Below are 17,819 nucleotides of genomic sequence, written 5' to 3'. Positions count from 1 at the left end.
TAAGGGCAATCAAAAGATTCAAAACTTATTTCCCTTTTTAGAATGAGAAAAACTTGCAATGGAGTAGAGTAAGGTAAGAAGAGGCAATTTTGCCATTCCTATAAGGGATGTGATAGGGATGTATTGGTTTTGACTCTTTGAGTCTTTTGTCTGTCCCACCCCATCCCTAGTAAGAAAAGTCTTTACCATTTACATACGAAGCCATTTGATTTGATATACTGTAGGTTATTGTTGTTAAACAATTAATGCTGTTGAAAAAATATTCAAATTGAGAAAAACCTTATTTTATCGTTTATGTCAGAAAAATTGCAAACATTAAAAAAAAAAAAATAAACATACTAAATTTATAATTATATTTTTTCCACTTTTAGAAATATGGTAGCAAACACATTGTTTCCATTATGAATACTTTAAACACCTATTTTCACAATATTTTTAAAACCACAATTTTCATATTATTTTGAGTAACAATACTTGAAATCCATCAAGAGAGGCCTAATGTTGTGGAGAGAGATTTTTTGAACCTCAGCTTTCGTATGGTACATCACGTTTGGATCATAGTTGATGATTCAGTCTAAAAGCATTTCCAGCAGCTTCTCTATATTTTTGTACTATTTTGACAGTGAATAGTGATATTTACTCTTTACCTATTCACTTTTTCAAATATATCTTCCAACAAATTATCTATTATTTTCTCTATCTTATTTAAATATTATTTCTTTATTTATTATTTATTCATTTTTTAACACACATATCCGCATACCTCATTCCCACTCCTTTCTTTGCTATTTTTTTATTTAGTTTTATTCTTTTACTAATGTACAGTAGCCCATTTTTTAAAGAATCCATTGAAGACCATTTGTTTGGTCTAATTCTCTGTTACAAAGATTATTTTACTTTTATCTAAATTATTGGAAATACTCTAAGCACGTCACGGTTTACGAACCGTCCCAGGATTCCCAACTGAGACCATGCTTTTTTTTTTTTTTTTTTTACCTATGTGACTACCCATTAGTATTAAAAATTTATAAAGGCCCTCTAGTTCACAAAACAAAAGGCCCCCATAATTACCCTTTGGACTCCCCATCTGTCAAGGTATGCGCAGCCCAACATATTAATCCCCAAAACTATCTACACTGCAAGCCAATTGGGCTTATTAGCCTACGGGTATTATTAGAGCATATCTTTAGCAGTATTGACTCAATCCAGCAAAAAAAATAGCCCCTATCGCAGTGAATTCAATTACGGTAGGCCTTATACTAAGTTAAAGCACTCGCATCAATCCATATATAACAGCATAATAACTAAATTTTGCATATCAAATTATTAAAAATGACCCACATTAGATTAGGTAAAGATGTGTAAATATTGAAAAAGTATAGTATTATGTAAATATACATAATTACTGTAATTATGTAAAATGAATTTCTCTCTCTCTCTCAAAGCCTCCATGGCTGGATTGAGCTCAGCCATAGTCAAAACCAGGCACCGAGCTCAGCCACAGCGGAACATTTGAATTACATTTTCTTAAGGGAAGTAATTTTTTTATTGGAAATATATAATTTATGTATTAAAATTTGTACTAATATCCAAAACCAACACCTTTAATAAATAAATAAATGAATGTGAGAGAGAGAGAGAGAGAGAGAGAGAGAGAGAGCTAGATCCACTAAAAATTAAAATCCTCACATTTGGCAAAGGCCCTCTCTTTTTATTTTCACTTTCCACTACGTGGACCTTAGAAGAATACCACAATCCACAAAAGCATAAAGCAGATTGTAGTGGCCATAAAAAGCATAGATCCGCGTACTAGTCTTCCCCCCAAATCCAAGTCCAAAGCAAAACCCACATAGTTTCAAGCTCCCCAATTTCCATACTTATTTTATTTTATTAAAACACTAAATTTTAATTAATTAATTTAAAGAAAATTATTAGCACAATGTAAATCTTACATGGTTGATTAAACAAATGTGCACAATGTTGTACACTTCTATATTAAAACACTAAATTTTAATTATTTATTTTTTATTTCATTAGTATTGATAAATCATTTAATTTATATTAAATAAAAAAAAATACTTTACATAAAATTTTCATCTTAAGCACCAACCATATCAAACCGACCCCATTGCATTTGGCATATGAAGTATGAGCAACTGTTATCCTCTAAAATCCTCGCATTTGGCAAAGCCGCAAAGGCCCTAATGTCATATCATAACAAAAGAATAATTACTAGTGTGCACAATCTATTGTAAATATAGTACACACAAGTCACGAATAGTCTAGTATATACATATTACACACAATCTAATGTGTACACTAGACCGTGTGTAATAGATATCATTGCCGCTACCTGTTTAGCAAAAAAAAGTCAAAGCAAAACTTAAATAATTCCAAACTTCTCAATTTCCATAGTTATTTTATTAAAAAGAAAATTTTTTTAAAATTTTTATAAAATAATTTTTCTTTCTAATAAAATAATTTTTAAATAATTTTTAAAAATTTTTATAGAAAAAGAAAAAATAATTGATTTAATAAACAAATGACAGGACCTTTTATAAAAAATTTAAATCGCTAAAATTTAATTAAATCTCCAACAGTCAAAACAAAATGGGCGAAACCGAAGCCCCACTTACGTTGACTCTCCCCCTCTCTCTCTCTCAATGTGTGTGTCATCAGTCATTGAACCAGCAAAAATTGATTGGATGAGAATAGAGTCAATATTTTGTAGAGGACAAACTGTACAAGCACATAAACGCAGCCAAGTGGGTGGATTTCTTGGCTCCTCAAGAGTCTGTGGACAACTAGACCAGGTTTTTTCTTCAATCTCAATCGATATTACTATTACCATTTTCTTCTTAAACTTTGTAGTAAATAAACAAGGCCTTCCTTTTTATATAAGTTTAGAGCTTTAACACTATAATGGGTATCTTTCTTTTTATATAATAGTGTTGTATACGTTTCAGAATCATGGGTAGCTGATGGTTATAGTTGAAAATTGTGTTTGGAATTCTTTTTCTTTTTTAGAAAGGTTTTGTGATATTGCCTTTGATTTTGCAGATTACAAGCATCCAAAGACGGCTGAGGATTGTCTAAAGTCAACTCCTTCTTAAGGTTTTGTGAATGCTTTCTCGGATACTTCAGTATTGTTTGGTTGGTCAGAAAATAGTGGAAAATAAAGATGAAGACTGAAATTTTGAATCTTGGGTTGATTTTTCAAGTGCGTACGTAAGATGTATTAACACTTTGGCTTGTGAGCTTGATTGGAATGAACTTTTTTTTAAACTTCTTTATGATTGTTGGCTGCTCAGAAATTATTTAGACCTGTTTAGTGTTTGGTTGCTCATAAAGTGTAATAAAATAAAGAAGAATATTAAAGTTTGAATCTTGGGCTGATTCTTTATGTGGGGGACCTGAGATATATTAACCTTCACTTGGCTTTTGAGCTTGATTGAACTGACCATTTTAAGCTTCTTTAGAGACTAAAACAAGAAAAAGGCAGTCTAAGATTCCATTTTATTCTCTCTTTCCTCTCTTTTCCCTAGTAACCAAACAAAAATTTATTCCTATATTGAAAGTTCAATTAGTGTATAAAATACTATGAACGTTTAGACCCTCAATTAACAAATTACCAATTCAAGCTTAATATCAAACATTTAATGTGCGGAATATGAATATAAGCTTAATACAGAATTGATAAACAATCTAAACCAAATAAAATCATATCCACAGCAGAAATTAAATGGCAAAGATTAAGGGAAGAGAGATGTAAATACAAGGACAACACAACGATGTGTTATCGAAAAGGAAACCAAAGTCCTCGGTGTAAAACCTCTCCGCCGCCCTCCAAGCGGTAAATAATCCACTAAATAATGTAGTTGGGATACATGATCAGCAGAAGACCCTCCAAGCCTAATCTACCCAGTGTACCTAAGCCCTCCAAGCTCCTACTCCAACGAGATTTCGCTGAACCTATTTCTTCTTTAACTTACCGGATTCCGCTACTTAACCATAGCATCAACCAATATGAAATTAGTCCCTTCTTACTTGCTTCCCAAAGCACTAAATGGCCGTCTCACAGATATGAGTATAGTGAGAAAATATGTTGGTAATGTACCACTCAAAAATGTAACAATGGAGAGGAAGAGAGTAGAGGAATTTAAAGAGTCTCAATGTAAAGATTGTGGATGAGTCAATCTTGTTTTTCTCTAGGGTTTCTCTCTCAAAATTCTCTCTGGAAGCTTTCTATATTTTGTGGATATAAGGGGTATTTATACTAGGGTGAGAGTGGAATGCGAAGAGTTAGGTTTTTCAAAACAGAGCTGGCTGACGGCTTGGCCTCGCAACTTGACTAAGTCACGAGTTCAAGCCGCGAATTAACAGAACGGCCAGGCTGGACTTTTTGTCCTGTAGTGCTCCAACTAGCGTGATTGTTCATCTACTCTACACGCTTCATTCGTGTGCTGCAGTTGGCGGCTTGCCAGTCGCAAGTCACCCGCGAGTCCCAGCCTGAGTCTCTACATCCTAGTACAATCTTGAACATTTCTTCACATTCTCTTACTCACTACCCATACATGATTCCCACTTAAATACAGGGTTACTAATTGCTAAAATACAAGCAAATTTGGCACGAAATAAAACCAACAACATGGTTGATAAAATTCAACCTTACATATATAATTGACTGATTTTCTCAATCTTTTTTCAGCTCAGCTGATGGTTCTGAATATCTTCCACTCCGCAACCTGAGGGTAAAAGGTACTAAAGAAAATCCTAGCTTTATCACAGTGAAATTCAATTAGAGTTTTTCTACAGTTCATCTAAATGAATACTTTTTCGGATCCTTTTAATTTAGAGATGCAAAATTGAAGAGAAGAGGGTTTACTTGTTCTTCAATTTCTTCAAATGGCAATCCCAGATTCATTGAAGATAGTGAAAATCAGAACCCAAAATTATCAACAACTCCAATTCACCAAGTCCATGAAGACACAATAGAGAAGAAGAAAATGGCAAATTACATGTTACAGAACAATGAGGCACCAAGGCTTAGAAGCACTCACTCGGCAAGGAACTTGTTTGCAATGAATTGAAGAGAATGGCGACAAGGCCAAGGGAAAGAGAGAATGTGGATAGGTTGATTGTAGATAATAGTGATATGGGGGGTAGTTAAAGAAAAAGGAGGAAGGAAGGAGGGTTCTTGCGAGGATTCTGAGGAGGTGAATGAAAAGGAGAAGGAGAGGACAGCAGTGTTAAAGAGAGGAGGAAGTAAGTTTGTTGTGCTCTCTCAATTTAGAGAATCTATCTTGTGCAACTAGTATATGCATCGTCTCTCACAATATGTATAGACTCACAATATGCTATACGTATGATATAATTATTGTTCAATTTGTATGTATGAGTATGCAATGGCTTCAATTAATTAGGCTAGATTACTTACATATTTGACACGAAGACCACGAAATTGGTATTATAATCACCTAATTAAGTTGATATTGAGTGCAGGAAGTCCTTTGTTTAGAACCATTATTAATGCAACTAATTGAGTGGTGTTTAGCAATAGCAAAAAAGTATATGCAAAATTTCTTACCAGTTCCTTTAAAAAAAAAAAAAAAAAAAGTGTATGCAAAATGGATGATTGTACACATTTATGTAATGTTTAAGAAAGGTGTTTGAGAACATGGAGTTTTGTGTAAAGAGATAAATTTTGGTGGTTTGATAAAATTTTGATTTCGTTTGACCGTCATGGATTTTTGTATAAAAGATAAATTTTGGTGGTTTGGTAAAATTTTGATTTTGTTTAATAATCAGTCAAAGTTTGGTTAAAAATTAACATTTTGTTCTTAAGCTATAGCTAATTTGCATTCAGTTGGGAGAAATTGCCTTAATTTTGATATTCCATAGATTTCAAAAAAAAAATTTTTTTTTTTCCTGAGCTCTAATCGAGATTTATATGCCTATTGGGCCTAAATGAGCCCAATATACATATTGACCCATTATAAATTTATATAACTCCTTCAGCTATTCCATTGACCCATATATATATAACACAAAATGATATTTTATAGAAAGACCCAAGCGACAGGTACATTGTGGTATCGTAGCATAGTACAATAGAATATATGATTGTATGGTGGGGCCAAGACTGGGCCTATTAGACTATATCAGCAATCGGCCATATCTGCAACCTGACCACACAAATGGGCGGATTACACTATATCTGCAACCTGACCACCTCCATCTTGATCTTGTTTCTTTGTGCTGCCGCCAAACAAAGTAAACTTGTTGAATGCTTTGGTTTTATGTTGGATTCAATGTGATATGTGACAAAGGAGCTCATAAATTTGTTTGTACATGTGACGAGTAAGCTCTATGAGGGTTCCACATAAATTTATCATGAGCAGCCTTAAGGGATTGATGCAACCAGCTCACATGCAAGAATTGCACAAATGTCACAAACAAACTTGAACATTGGGAGATAGTTTGCATTTTTAGATCCTAGTTTCATCCCCAAAAGTGCAATGTCGTACATATATAGCTACTACCATGATAAAGAACAACATAATTGCATCATGTTCAATGAGTGGAGAGATGTCCGAGCCTCGAAAGCCTAGTCCAAGATCATGATTAGTAAGTTGAGAAGCTCATGAAATTCCATGGAGGAACCAAATTCTTTGTCACTTGAACGAACTTCTTTGGATGCCTATTGGGCTTGTTTTCTTGTCAAAAATCTTCACACCTAGCTTGTTTTTCACTCGAACTAATCTCTAATACTACCATATATGTTGGCAAGTGGACAATGATTTTGCTAAGTTTCTCCTATGATCTTGCAATCAAGGATATTTTTTTCTTAAGAGGAAAACAAGTTTTTTTTGAACAAGAGAGAGAGAATGGGGCCATAATTTTCTTCTTCTTCTTTATTTAATTGATTCTCCACTACACCCATTACATATATATATATATATATATATAAATATATATATATATATATATATCTTTTTCAAACATAAATGACAGTCTTTACATTTATCCATCATTCACCCACTTAGATACATGCAAGTAAATGACCATAAACGACAAGTACAAAATACATAGGAAACAACTAAATGCATAGAAAATTACAAAGCATTAACTATTAACATCACCATCATCTTGACCTTGTTCCTTTGTCCCGCCAATCAAACCAAAATTGTTGAATGCTTTATAAATTTATGGAACAAATTAAGGGATGTGTTAGGTACCAGAATAGCTATTTGGCCGAAGTATAGATAAATTTGTTTGTACCAGCGACGTAGAAGCTCTACGAGGACTCCACATAAATTTATTATGAGTAGCATTAAGTGAACAACGAGGATTGACAAAAGGAGCTCACATGCAAGAATTGCAGAAATGACAAAAATAAACTTCAACATCGGCAGGTATTTTGCGTTTTGAGGTCCTAGAATTATTCCCAAAAGTGCAATGCCGTAGATAACTGCTGCCATGATGAAGAATGACATGATTGCACCATGTTCTTTGAGTGGAGAGATGGACAAGCCTTGATAGTGTGTTGCGAAAATGCAGAGTATGATTGTGAAGAGAAAATTGAGAGGCTCATGAAATTTTGTGGAGAAACAGACTTCTTTCACACTTGCACAACTGAAAAACAACATGTAGATGTAATTATTGATGACAATTTAATCATATAATAAATATTTGTATTTTAAAGTTAGCAACTCATGCATAAATAATATAATATTTATATTACCTAGCATCATCACTCACATAATATATATATATATATAATTTGTATAGTTAGCATGACCAAACGTGGGTTTGGAAAAAATATAAATATTATAAAATGATACTAACTGGTTCTATAATACTATAAGACTGGCACTACAAAAAATGTTGATTTTTTTTAGGGTCAAAATCCTCGAAATAAGTATGAAAAAACCCTTGAGAAATGGTTTTTTTTTAGTTGTTTGATAATACTATAAGACTGGCAGTACAGAAAAGTTTACTTTTGTTTTAGGGTCAAAATCCTTGAAATAAGTATGAGAGAACACTTGAAAATGGGGTTTTCTTTTATATAATTTTTATATTATATTTTGCAAAATAATTTTTTGCTCCAAATATATTTAAAGTTATCATTTTCAACTCACTGATGACAAATTATTTATCACTGTTTATTATTTAATTAAACAAATTATGTAACTCATCACTCATGAAATAGATTATGTAACTAAAACTACACATAAATAGTTTTATAAATTGATACATGTTAGGTTGATAACTCCAAATATATTTGAAGTTAAACTTTCTCCAAAAAAAAATAATTCTTAAAAGGGTTGTCCATTCTGTTTTAAGATAACAATATATAGGTTCATCAAATACAGTAGTAGATTCTAGACTCCAAAGCTTTGAAGAATAAAACCAAGAATGTAGCTAGATTCTTGAGTCTAGACTCTAAAGCTTTGGAGAATAAAACCAAGAATGTAGCTAACAGAACCTAAATTAGCAAATGTTCCAATTACTAATCTGGCTAAGTGTATATATGTCTTTTCTTTCTCTAAAAAAAATTATAAACGCAAATTCCTTTCATTTCCTTTCCAACCCAAAAAGAAAACCAGAAAACAAAACTATATATGGGACACAGTCTTGCGTTCAGTTTAATATCAAATTAAGTATGGAATATGGATTTCCCCTCAGAATTTTATGCACATGATTTTGTCACATTACCCAATTTCTTATGATAAACTTTAATTGATCAAAGTGGGGGAAAAAAAACAAAAAGACAAGATACTGACTTATAAAATTTAATTTAAACGTTAACAAAATAGCTAAAGTGAAGCACTTCATAGGTAAACCATATGATGCCGAATAAGGAAAAACATTTCATATAAAACAGAAAAGGAAGCCCTTATGATGAACTGCGGAGACTAAATTAATTTCATCTTTAGTCTAGTCCAAAAATTATTAGTTGTTAAATTTTTTAAAAATTGATTAAAATTTAAAGAAAGAAAAACACTATGCAAGTATGCAACAAAGATTTGCGCTTTCTTCTGGTTCTTTCCTCTCTCCCGATTACCTCCCAAGTTTAATTCAATAAAAATCTCAGGCCATAAAGACCTATTTAATTTGCACATTTTGGTTCATTCGATACTCATACGATATTGACTTTCCTAGTTTGTATCCTAACTATATATACAAAAAATAAATTGATTTTTTAAAGTAATTGATAAAGAGTGATTATCATGGTACAAATGTCATAAATTGAATTCTATTATATCTATAAAAAAAATTACAAAAGAGCAAAGTTTGGCCAATGATTACAACTTCACTCAATATTTTTTTATTAAATCTTAATTTTGCTAAATCTACCATTGGAATACATTTTCTTCTTATATTTATCAAGCTTTCAAAATTTTTAGAAGATCAAATATCAAAGATCAATAATTATATCATCAATCAAATATTTAAATTTGAAACTTTTATAGTCTAAACTATGCATAAAAAAATAAGTTTATAAATCGAATGGTAAATAATATCCAATTGGTATGAAATTTGACATATATATAAAAAATATAAAGAGTGATTATCATCGTACAAATGCAATAAATTGAAATTCTACCATATCTATAAAAAAATAAAAATAAAAATTACAAAAGGACAAAGTATGACTAACGGGTACAACTTCATTCAATATACATTTGCTAAATCTATCATTGGAATACATTTTATTTTTATATCCATCACGCATTCAAAATTTGCAAAAAATTAAATATCAAAGATTAATAGTTATGTCATCAATCAAATGTTTAAATTTCGAGTTTTTGTAGTTTAAAATTATGTATAACAAATAATTTTATAAATTAAATGGTAACTAACGCCCTATTGACATGAAATTTGACATACGTATCAAGAATATAAAGATGCATACAATCTAATGGTTAAATTTTCAAAATATATAATCATGTTAATTTTTTAGTAGGAGTTGTAGCTATTAATTACAAACTAATTTATAGCCAAACTTTATCTTTCACAAAATTAAAGTATCGGTTTAAATTCAATAGTGATCTCAAAGTAAAAACCTTTATATTTACATCTTCCCTTGCCAATGTAACTGACTAGTAAGTACTAATTACTAAGTAGCTAGTGTTTCACTTTAGTTACCAGAAAATGATGAAAGATAAAGACATAACTTCCTTCATTGCGCTTCGATTTCTTTGTTTTCTTTTTCTTTCGTAGGACTGATCGATCCACGACTCCCAACCAGATTATCAAGACTTCTCTCCTCTTTTATCTCCATGCTGATCATGCTACTTCTCCTTAACTGATGAGTATCAATGCCAACCCCATATCTCAGTTATAACTAAACATTTCGTATAATTCTTACGATGCTGCAGAAAATGCTTGCATGCTACAGTATTATATTATGTGTTTGGTAAGATGGTAGCTAGAGTGACCCCACTAGGAATGTGGATCCCTCTACCCTATGATAATATAATACTAAGCAACAAATCTAAAAATAATAATAATAATACGTGCCAAGAGAGAGTTTGGCTCAATTGGTAAGGTTTGAACGTTTCGTTAAACCTATCTAAGTTTGAGTTCTACTACTAAAAATAATAATAATAATACGTGCCAAGAGGGAGTTTGGCTCAACTGGTAAGGTTTGAACGTTTCGTTAAACCTATCTAAGTTTGAGTTCTACTGCTAAAAATAATAATAATAATACGTGCCAAGAGGGAGTTTGGCTCAACTGGTAAGGTTTGAACGTTTCGTTAAACTTATCTAAGTTTGAGTTCTACTGCTAACAGGAGTCTGTTAGTGAACATCCAAACGAATTGGCTCACACATAAGTCCAATTCTAGCTGGGACTAGTATAACCTAACAAACCCCTAGCTACCTTCTTTAACGGAAAATAATAATAATAATAATACGTAACATTAATTCATATCGTCTGACCAGAGTCAAACCAGACAACTCTATAGTACGTTTGAAGGTGCCCGTGGTTCATTGGCACGATAACCAATACTTAGTTAATAGTAGGGAATCTAGCTAGCTATAATCTTCACAGCTGCTCCTTTTTCTAAACCAAGAGACAATGAGCACCGGATGCAATTCACTCAGATTCTTTACAAATTTTTTACACTTTTTACCTTTTTAATTTTTATTTTTTACTTTTCTTAATTCTTTTTTAAAATTTTTTGAATCAATGATTGAGATTGAAAGTTATTTTTTGCAATTATCAATTTCAATTATTCATAGGAATTGTAGCAAGTCTAATATCTTAGATATTACACCAGATCTCAATTCGAGCAATGTATAATTAGCCTCATGCGAGGGATAGACCATAGAAAAAGCTAAATAGGATATATCTGATAGAATAAAACAGTTAATACCATCTTTAGTACTTGAATATATGATAATAATATGGTAGCTAGCCATTTAATTTGGACAAGGAAAAACCCTTTATTTTATGGTTAGGTTTGGCAAAACCCGCTGGCAAGTCGCAATCAGATCATAAAGACACAAAGACTCCTCTCATCTTTCATCTAAATGCTGCTGCTTCGTGAGGCGTGAGCATCAACATGCCGACCGGCGCCATATCTGCAATTTTGTTTTTGGCTAAACATATCTGCCCATGTATATACTAAACATTTCTTATTTTATTATTATAACCTGTAGAATTAATATGCCAAATGCTTTTTATCATTTTTTATATCCTGTATTGGCTAAGATGACCTAGCTAGGTCAACTCCCATAAGGAATGTCACTTTGTAAGAGCAGGGACGAACGCAGGATTTTAAGCCGGGGGGCTAGAGATAAGCAAAATTTTTTTTTTCAAATACGCATCCATATAATATTAATAAATTATCAACCAAGACAAATATCCAAAAATCATTGTTTCTTAGTATATTAAGATACAATTTACTAACAAAAACAAAAGATGCGTTACACTATTGTTTCTTAATATATTAAGATACAATCTACTAACAAAAACAAAAGATGCGAAACACTATTGTTTCTTTATACAATCATCTATGAAAAGGGAACTCGACGCTCTTTCAAATCTTCAAAATCATCTACTATTGAATCCAAACTAAATGTCGAAGTTATATCCTTTTCAATGTATAACATCAAAGAGTCATTCAAAAATTCATCTTCCATTTTGTTTCGAAGTTCAGTTTTGACAAGTTTCATAGTTGAAAATGCTCGCTCTGTAGTAGCAGTAGAAACTGGAAGAGTAAGCACAAGTATCACCATTCTATAAACAAGTTTATAGTATTCTGAATTTCCAGTTCTCACTAGCCATTGAGACAACTCAGATAAACTTTTCAATTTTTTGAACTCTAGATCTTGGACTACATTATGCTCAAAATGATAAAGCTCCTTCTCCAACACTTGTTTGTCATAATCTATGAAATCTTGGAGATAGAAATTCTTTACCAACAAACAAAGATCACTAATTCTGAAAGATTTTAATGCCTCTCGAGGTTCTAAAGCTGAGCTAAGCCTAAGCAACTCCATTGCATCTTCATTAAACCGATAATTTAGTTCCTGTAGTTGAGAATCTATTGTAGCATAAAAAATATTTACTCGATAATGATGCTCATTTGTAACGTTATCTGGTTGATTACGAGCTCGACCTCGCCTCGCAACATAATGAGCATTCATATCCAGGACATCAATGCGATGCTTCTCACAAAATGATATCACAGTGGTGAGTAAGCCATCCCATCCATCATCTCTAAATTTTTGGATAAGTGTTTTAGTAGATGAAACTAAATGCATAGCATTTAAAATGTCTTGAGATTGGCTTTGTAAAGCTTGACAAAGTTTATCAGTGATCTCCATAGTTTCCTTCTCAAGATGCAAGATGAAAACAAATTCAAATGAAGTTAAACCTTCATAAGCTGACTCTCCTTCTGCCCGATTTTCTCCATCAATTGCACCATCAATTATATTTTGTAAAACTTCAACAGTTGAACTAAACATCCTTAATAAACTAGAAACTGATCTAAAATGTGAACTCCAACGTGTTTCTCCAGGTCGTTGTAAAGTGCCAATTTGATTAAGTCCACTTCCAGTCTCAAGCTCTTCAAGATCAATCAAACGTGCTATTTCATTAGCATTGGCAACTTTCAATTGCTCATTGCGCTTGCATGAAGCACTAACAATTTTGATCAGAAAAAGCAATGTAAGAAAAAAATGACTAATGGGAACAACTTGTTTTGATGCTTTTACTAATGCCAATTGTAAGCGATGTGCAAAACAATGGATATAGTAAGCATATGGGCAATCATTCAAAATCAAAGCTTGTAATCCATTTCACATACCTCGCATGTTGCTTGCTCCATCATATCCTTGCCCTCGAATATTTTGTATATCTAAGCAATATTGAGATAACAAAGAATATATCCCCTTCTTTAGAGTCAAAGCTGCAGTGTCAACAACATGAATAAGCCCAAAAATGCGTTCTTTCACAAAGCCTTCTGCATCAACATATCTAAACACCACAGCCATTTGCTCTTTCATGGACTCATCACGAGCTTCATCAACCATTATGCAAAACTTTGCATCACCAATTTCTTCCCGAATGGCCTTCTTCACTTTGGCTGAGAAAACATGTAGAATTTCCTTTTGAATCCTAGGTGATGTGTAGGTTGCATTTTTTGGAGCTTTTTCTATTATTTCAGCAACCTTCTCATTCCAAAAAGTCACAATACCCAATGATTCATGAAAGTTCCCACGATTTAATGAACTAAAACTTTCATCTCGACCTCTAAAAGCTATAGCTTGAAAGGCAAGATATCGCACAATAAAAATTGTGGCCTTCAATTGCAACCGATTATTTGCAATTTGTTCAGTAGTGAAATGATCAACTACTCTTTGCAAATGCTGCGATTGGTTCATCAAATCCTTACACATTTGCTCAGCAACTCTATGAGCTGAGTTAGGATCTTTTCCTATATGAACTTGAAAAGAACAATCTTTACCCCCAACCTTTTTCCAATTTCTAAATCCACCAACAATAAATGTATTTTGTCCCACAACCACATTTGGATTATGAAAGACAAAGCAGGGTAGACAATAAGCTGCATCTGTTGTAGGAGAATATTCAAGCCATTTTGAATTATTTCTATACCAAGAAGCTTGAAAACTACGATTCTGCTTTCCACTTTTTTTGAATGTCTCTAGAGGAGGTTGGTGCGGACCTTTTTTAATATAAGCCCGTCGAATTTCATCACGTTGATTAACATGATATTCCCATATTTGTTTGCGTGTTCCAGGATCATAATCCAAAGAATCAAGGTCAATTCTTTGAAATTGTGTTTGAGAGATTGGAACATCCGCATTTTCCGGAATTGGAATAGCAACATTAGTTGTTGGCAATTCCACGTTGACTTCAGAAGAATTTGAAGTTGAACCTTTTCTTTTGAAAAAATCAAGCATTGTAGTTGATTTTTTCATGATCTACAAATAAAATAAAAATTATATAAGAATTACCGTTATTTTTTTAAATTTGTGTGATAATTTCTTTAATATCTTTGTCTGCCTTTAATATCTTTGTGTTTAATATCTTTGCGTTTAAACTGCCTTTATTTATGTCTCTGTGTTGTCTCTTCCTTTATTTATATCTTTTATGTTTTTTGTATCTTTGTATTGTCTCTTGTCTTCATCTTCCTAATTCTGACCCACTAACCCAAATATCCAATGAATCCCACTACAGACAGTCAAGCACTACTAACAAAAACTTTTCTTAACTTTACCTTTTTTTTTTTTTTGTTTTTTTGTTTTCTCCCCTGTCGCTTGTCTTTGCCCAACAGCAACTCCACACCACTTTTCCCTATTCCCTATTATTATGTCCAACTAATGTCCAACACTCCAACTACCGGTCAACAAAGCATCTGACTCTATCTATCATTCTATTTCTTTTATCTATATAATGCAAGGCAGCAAGAGCCACAAACACAGTCACAAAGCCAAAAACCCAAAAAAAAAAAAAAAAAAAAAAAAAAAAAAAAACACAGTTCAGTTCAGCCGCAGCACAACACAAGCACCAAATCAGTTATCAGTAAAAACTAAAAACACAAACAAGAAACACTCAAACACCACAAGCACAGCTGCACAGTTTCTTTGATTCTCAGAATCTCAGATCACAGATTCACAAGGTTTTGAAATTTGAAGGAAAAGATTTGAGTTAAAGAGTAAATACCTGTGATTCTGTGAACTGTGATTCTGTGAAGGCTCAAAGCTGGGCTGGGCAGATCGGGAAACGGCAACCGGCGGCAGCAGCAGCAAGTTGATCTCGTCTCGCGTGGCGTGGGTCTCGCTCGAAGCAGCTGGGTTCGCACTCAGGGACTCTCTCGCTCTCGTCTCGCTCTCTGTCTCTCTCCGTCACAGCGTCACGGTCACGGCGACATCGCTGCCTCTCTGTCTCTCTCCGTCTCGCACTCTCGCTCGTAGCTCTCGCCTCTCGGTCTCTCACTTTCCTTTCTTTTCTTTTTTTTTCTTTTTTTTCCTTTGGTTTTTGCTTTTCTCCGTTTGGTTTTGGACTGCTGAGGCTGAGATTTTTTCTCTTTTTTTTTTTTTTTTTTTTTTTTTTTTTTGGTGGATTTACATGGGTTATGGCCTTATGGGCTCTGCTCTGCTCTGAGCTGGCCGGATGATGGGCTAGGGGAAGGGGGGTTCATGCCGGATGATGGGCTAGGGGAAGGGGGGCCGGAGCAAAAATTTCAGGGGGGCCCAAGCCCCTATTTTTTTATTTTGGAAAAATTTTACTTGCTAAAAAATTTTTTTTTTGGGCCCAGGGGGGGCTCGGGCCCCCTTTGCCTTGTACCTGGGTTCGTCCCTGTCCCGGACCTACCAAAAAATTTTCTCCCCAAAATGGGCCATGTACACTTTGCATATGAGTTTCATCCATGTCAGTTTTTTTTTTCTTCATCCAATTTCTTTGTTTACAAGTTTTTTTTTTTTCTTCTTCATCTACTTGCGAGCACACAATTGTTTTGCTAAAAAAATATGTTACTTTTTTGTTTTATTTATTAAGGATATAATTGTAAATTTATATCTGTTAACGTATATTATGTTATGGGCTTTAGGCCCAACTAGGTTACTTGTATAGCACACTTGTACTTGTACTACACTTTACTTGTACCGCACACATAGGTCTCCTATATTAAGGCACTGATGTATATTCTTTGATTTATGAAATAAAATACAATCATTCAATATTTCTAACGTGGTATCAGAGTCATTGCTCTAACCTTCTTGTGTCTTGCAGTCCTGTCTTTGTTGGTGTTCTCCGCTGCCTCGACTTCTTCGGTCAGTAAATCTTTTTTTTTTTTTTGTGCCGTCAGAGGTGCCAAGGTTGAATCTTTACCGTCAGAAGCTCGATCATCGCCACCAAGATCACTGCCTCTGTTAGGTCTTCCACATCAGACCTCCGATTAAGACATAAGAAATATCAACGTGTAGATTTTCAACCGATCTACACATAGCCTCTGGAATCATCATCATCTGACCTTTCACGCGCCGCCACGCGCCGGTAAACGATTCGGCCGCTTTTCCACGCGCCATCTGTGTTGCTCCGATCATCTCACCGCCGCAGTCATCGGATTCGCCTTACTCCGATCTACATCACCGGCGAAGAATCGGCATCATCAGGCGTTCCACGCGCCCTCACGCACCGACAGAAGTTTCGGCAAGATTGGACCACGCGCTCATGCGCCCCATGCGCCGCTGGGTCATCTGCTGACGTCATCGCTGATGTCATCTCTGCCACGTCATCATCTACGTCAGCCCTAGCTGACGTCATCCGATAACATCATCTTGCTGGCGTCATCACTGGAGTTGACCTTTGACCGTTGACTTTGACCGTTGACCGTTAACTTTTCTGCAGAGTTGACTTTTTGCAATACAGGTGCTCCTTACCCAGTTTTTCGCGTAGATTTCATTTTTGCAGTCTATTTTTGCATATTTTGCTTCAAAATGAAGAATAAGGACAAGTCTTCTTCCTTTTGCAACAATCATCGCCGACAATCCAACAAACATTTTTACAATTTTTGCAAACGTTTTGGCCATAATATTGAGACTTGCTATCAACGCAACAAATCAGCTGTTTCCATTTCTGCTGCTACTGTTGCTAACACTGAGAGTGTCCAACCTATGGCTCCCGTCTCTACAAAGTCTCAGTCTTCTGGATCTAATTTCACCATTTCCAGAGATAACCTTATAAATATCATCGCCAATGTCATTCATATGGTTGGTAATGCATCTTATTCCTCTTCTCTCTCAGTTTTATCTGGTATGTCTCCTACCTCTTGGCTTATGGATTCTGCTTGTTGCAATCACATGACACCTCACTCATCCTTATTTTCTAACCTTAAACCTGCACCGCACCCTCTTCATATTCGCACAGCAAATGGTTCCACAATGTCTGGTCATAATATAGGTTCCGTTGCGACCTCCAATCTCTCGGTTCCTGGAGTCTTTAATGTTCCTAACCTTTCTTATAATTTATTTTCTGTTGGACAATTAGCTAAGTTGGGTTATCGCATTATCTTTGATTATTCTGGGTGTATTGTGCAGGATCCGAGGACGGGACGAGAGCTTGGGACTGGTCCCAGAGTTGGGCATATGTTTCCCATGGACAACCTTTGTCTTCCACTTGTTACTCCTGTTTCTGTTGCTGCAGCTGCTACAGCTTCTTCAATTCCTTCCCTTGCACTTTGGCATGCTCGACTTGGTCATGCATCTTCCTCTCGTGTACAACAATTAGCTTCTAGAGGTTTGTTAGGTTCAGTGTCTACAAAAAATTTTGATTGTGTTTC

General features: G+C 34.1%; 1 protein-coding gene across 1 annotated transcript; it reads right to left on the bottom strand.

Annotated features, from left to right (window-relative positions):
* Positions 1-12,024: 12,024 nt before the first annotated feature.
* On the bottom strand, positions 12,025-16,566 carry LOC126722722 (uncharacterized). Its single transcript, XM_050425872.1, has 3 exons — positions 16,431-16,566; positions 13,323-14,414; positions 12,025-13,229 (listed from the first exon to the last, which is right to left on the bottom strand). The coding sequence occupies exons 1-3, from the start codon at positions 16,564-16,566 to the stop codon at positions 12,025-12,027; spliced, it is 2,433 nt and encodes an 810-aa protein (XP_050281829.1).
* Positions 16,567-17,819: the final 1,253 nt, after the last annotated feature.

The sequence above is a fragment of the Quercus robur genome, chromosome 4 (assembly GCF_932294415.1).
Source record: "Quercus robur chromosome 4, dhQueRobu3.1, whole genome shotgun sequence".
Lineage (NCBI taxonomy): Eukaryota > Viridiplantae > Streptophyta > Magnoliopsida > Fagales > Fagaceae > Quercus > Quercus robur.
Note: the sequence above shows the minus strand (reverse complement) of the source record. Positions and strands in the feature narration are given on the sequence as shown.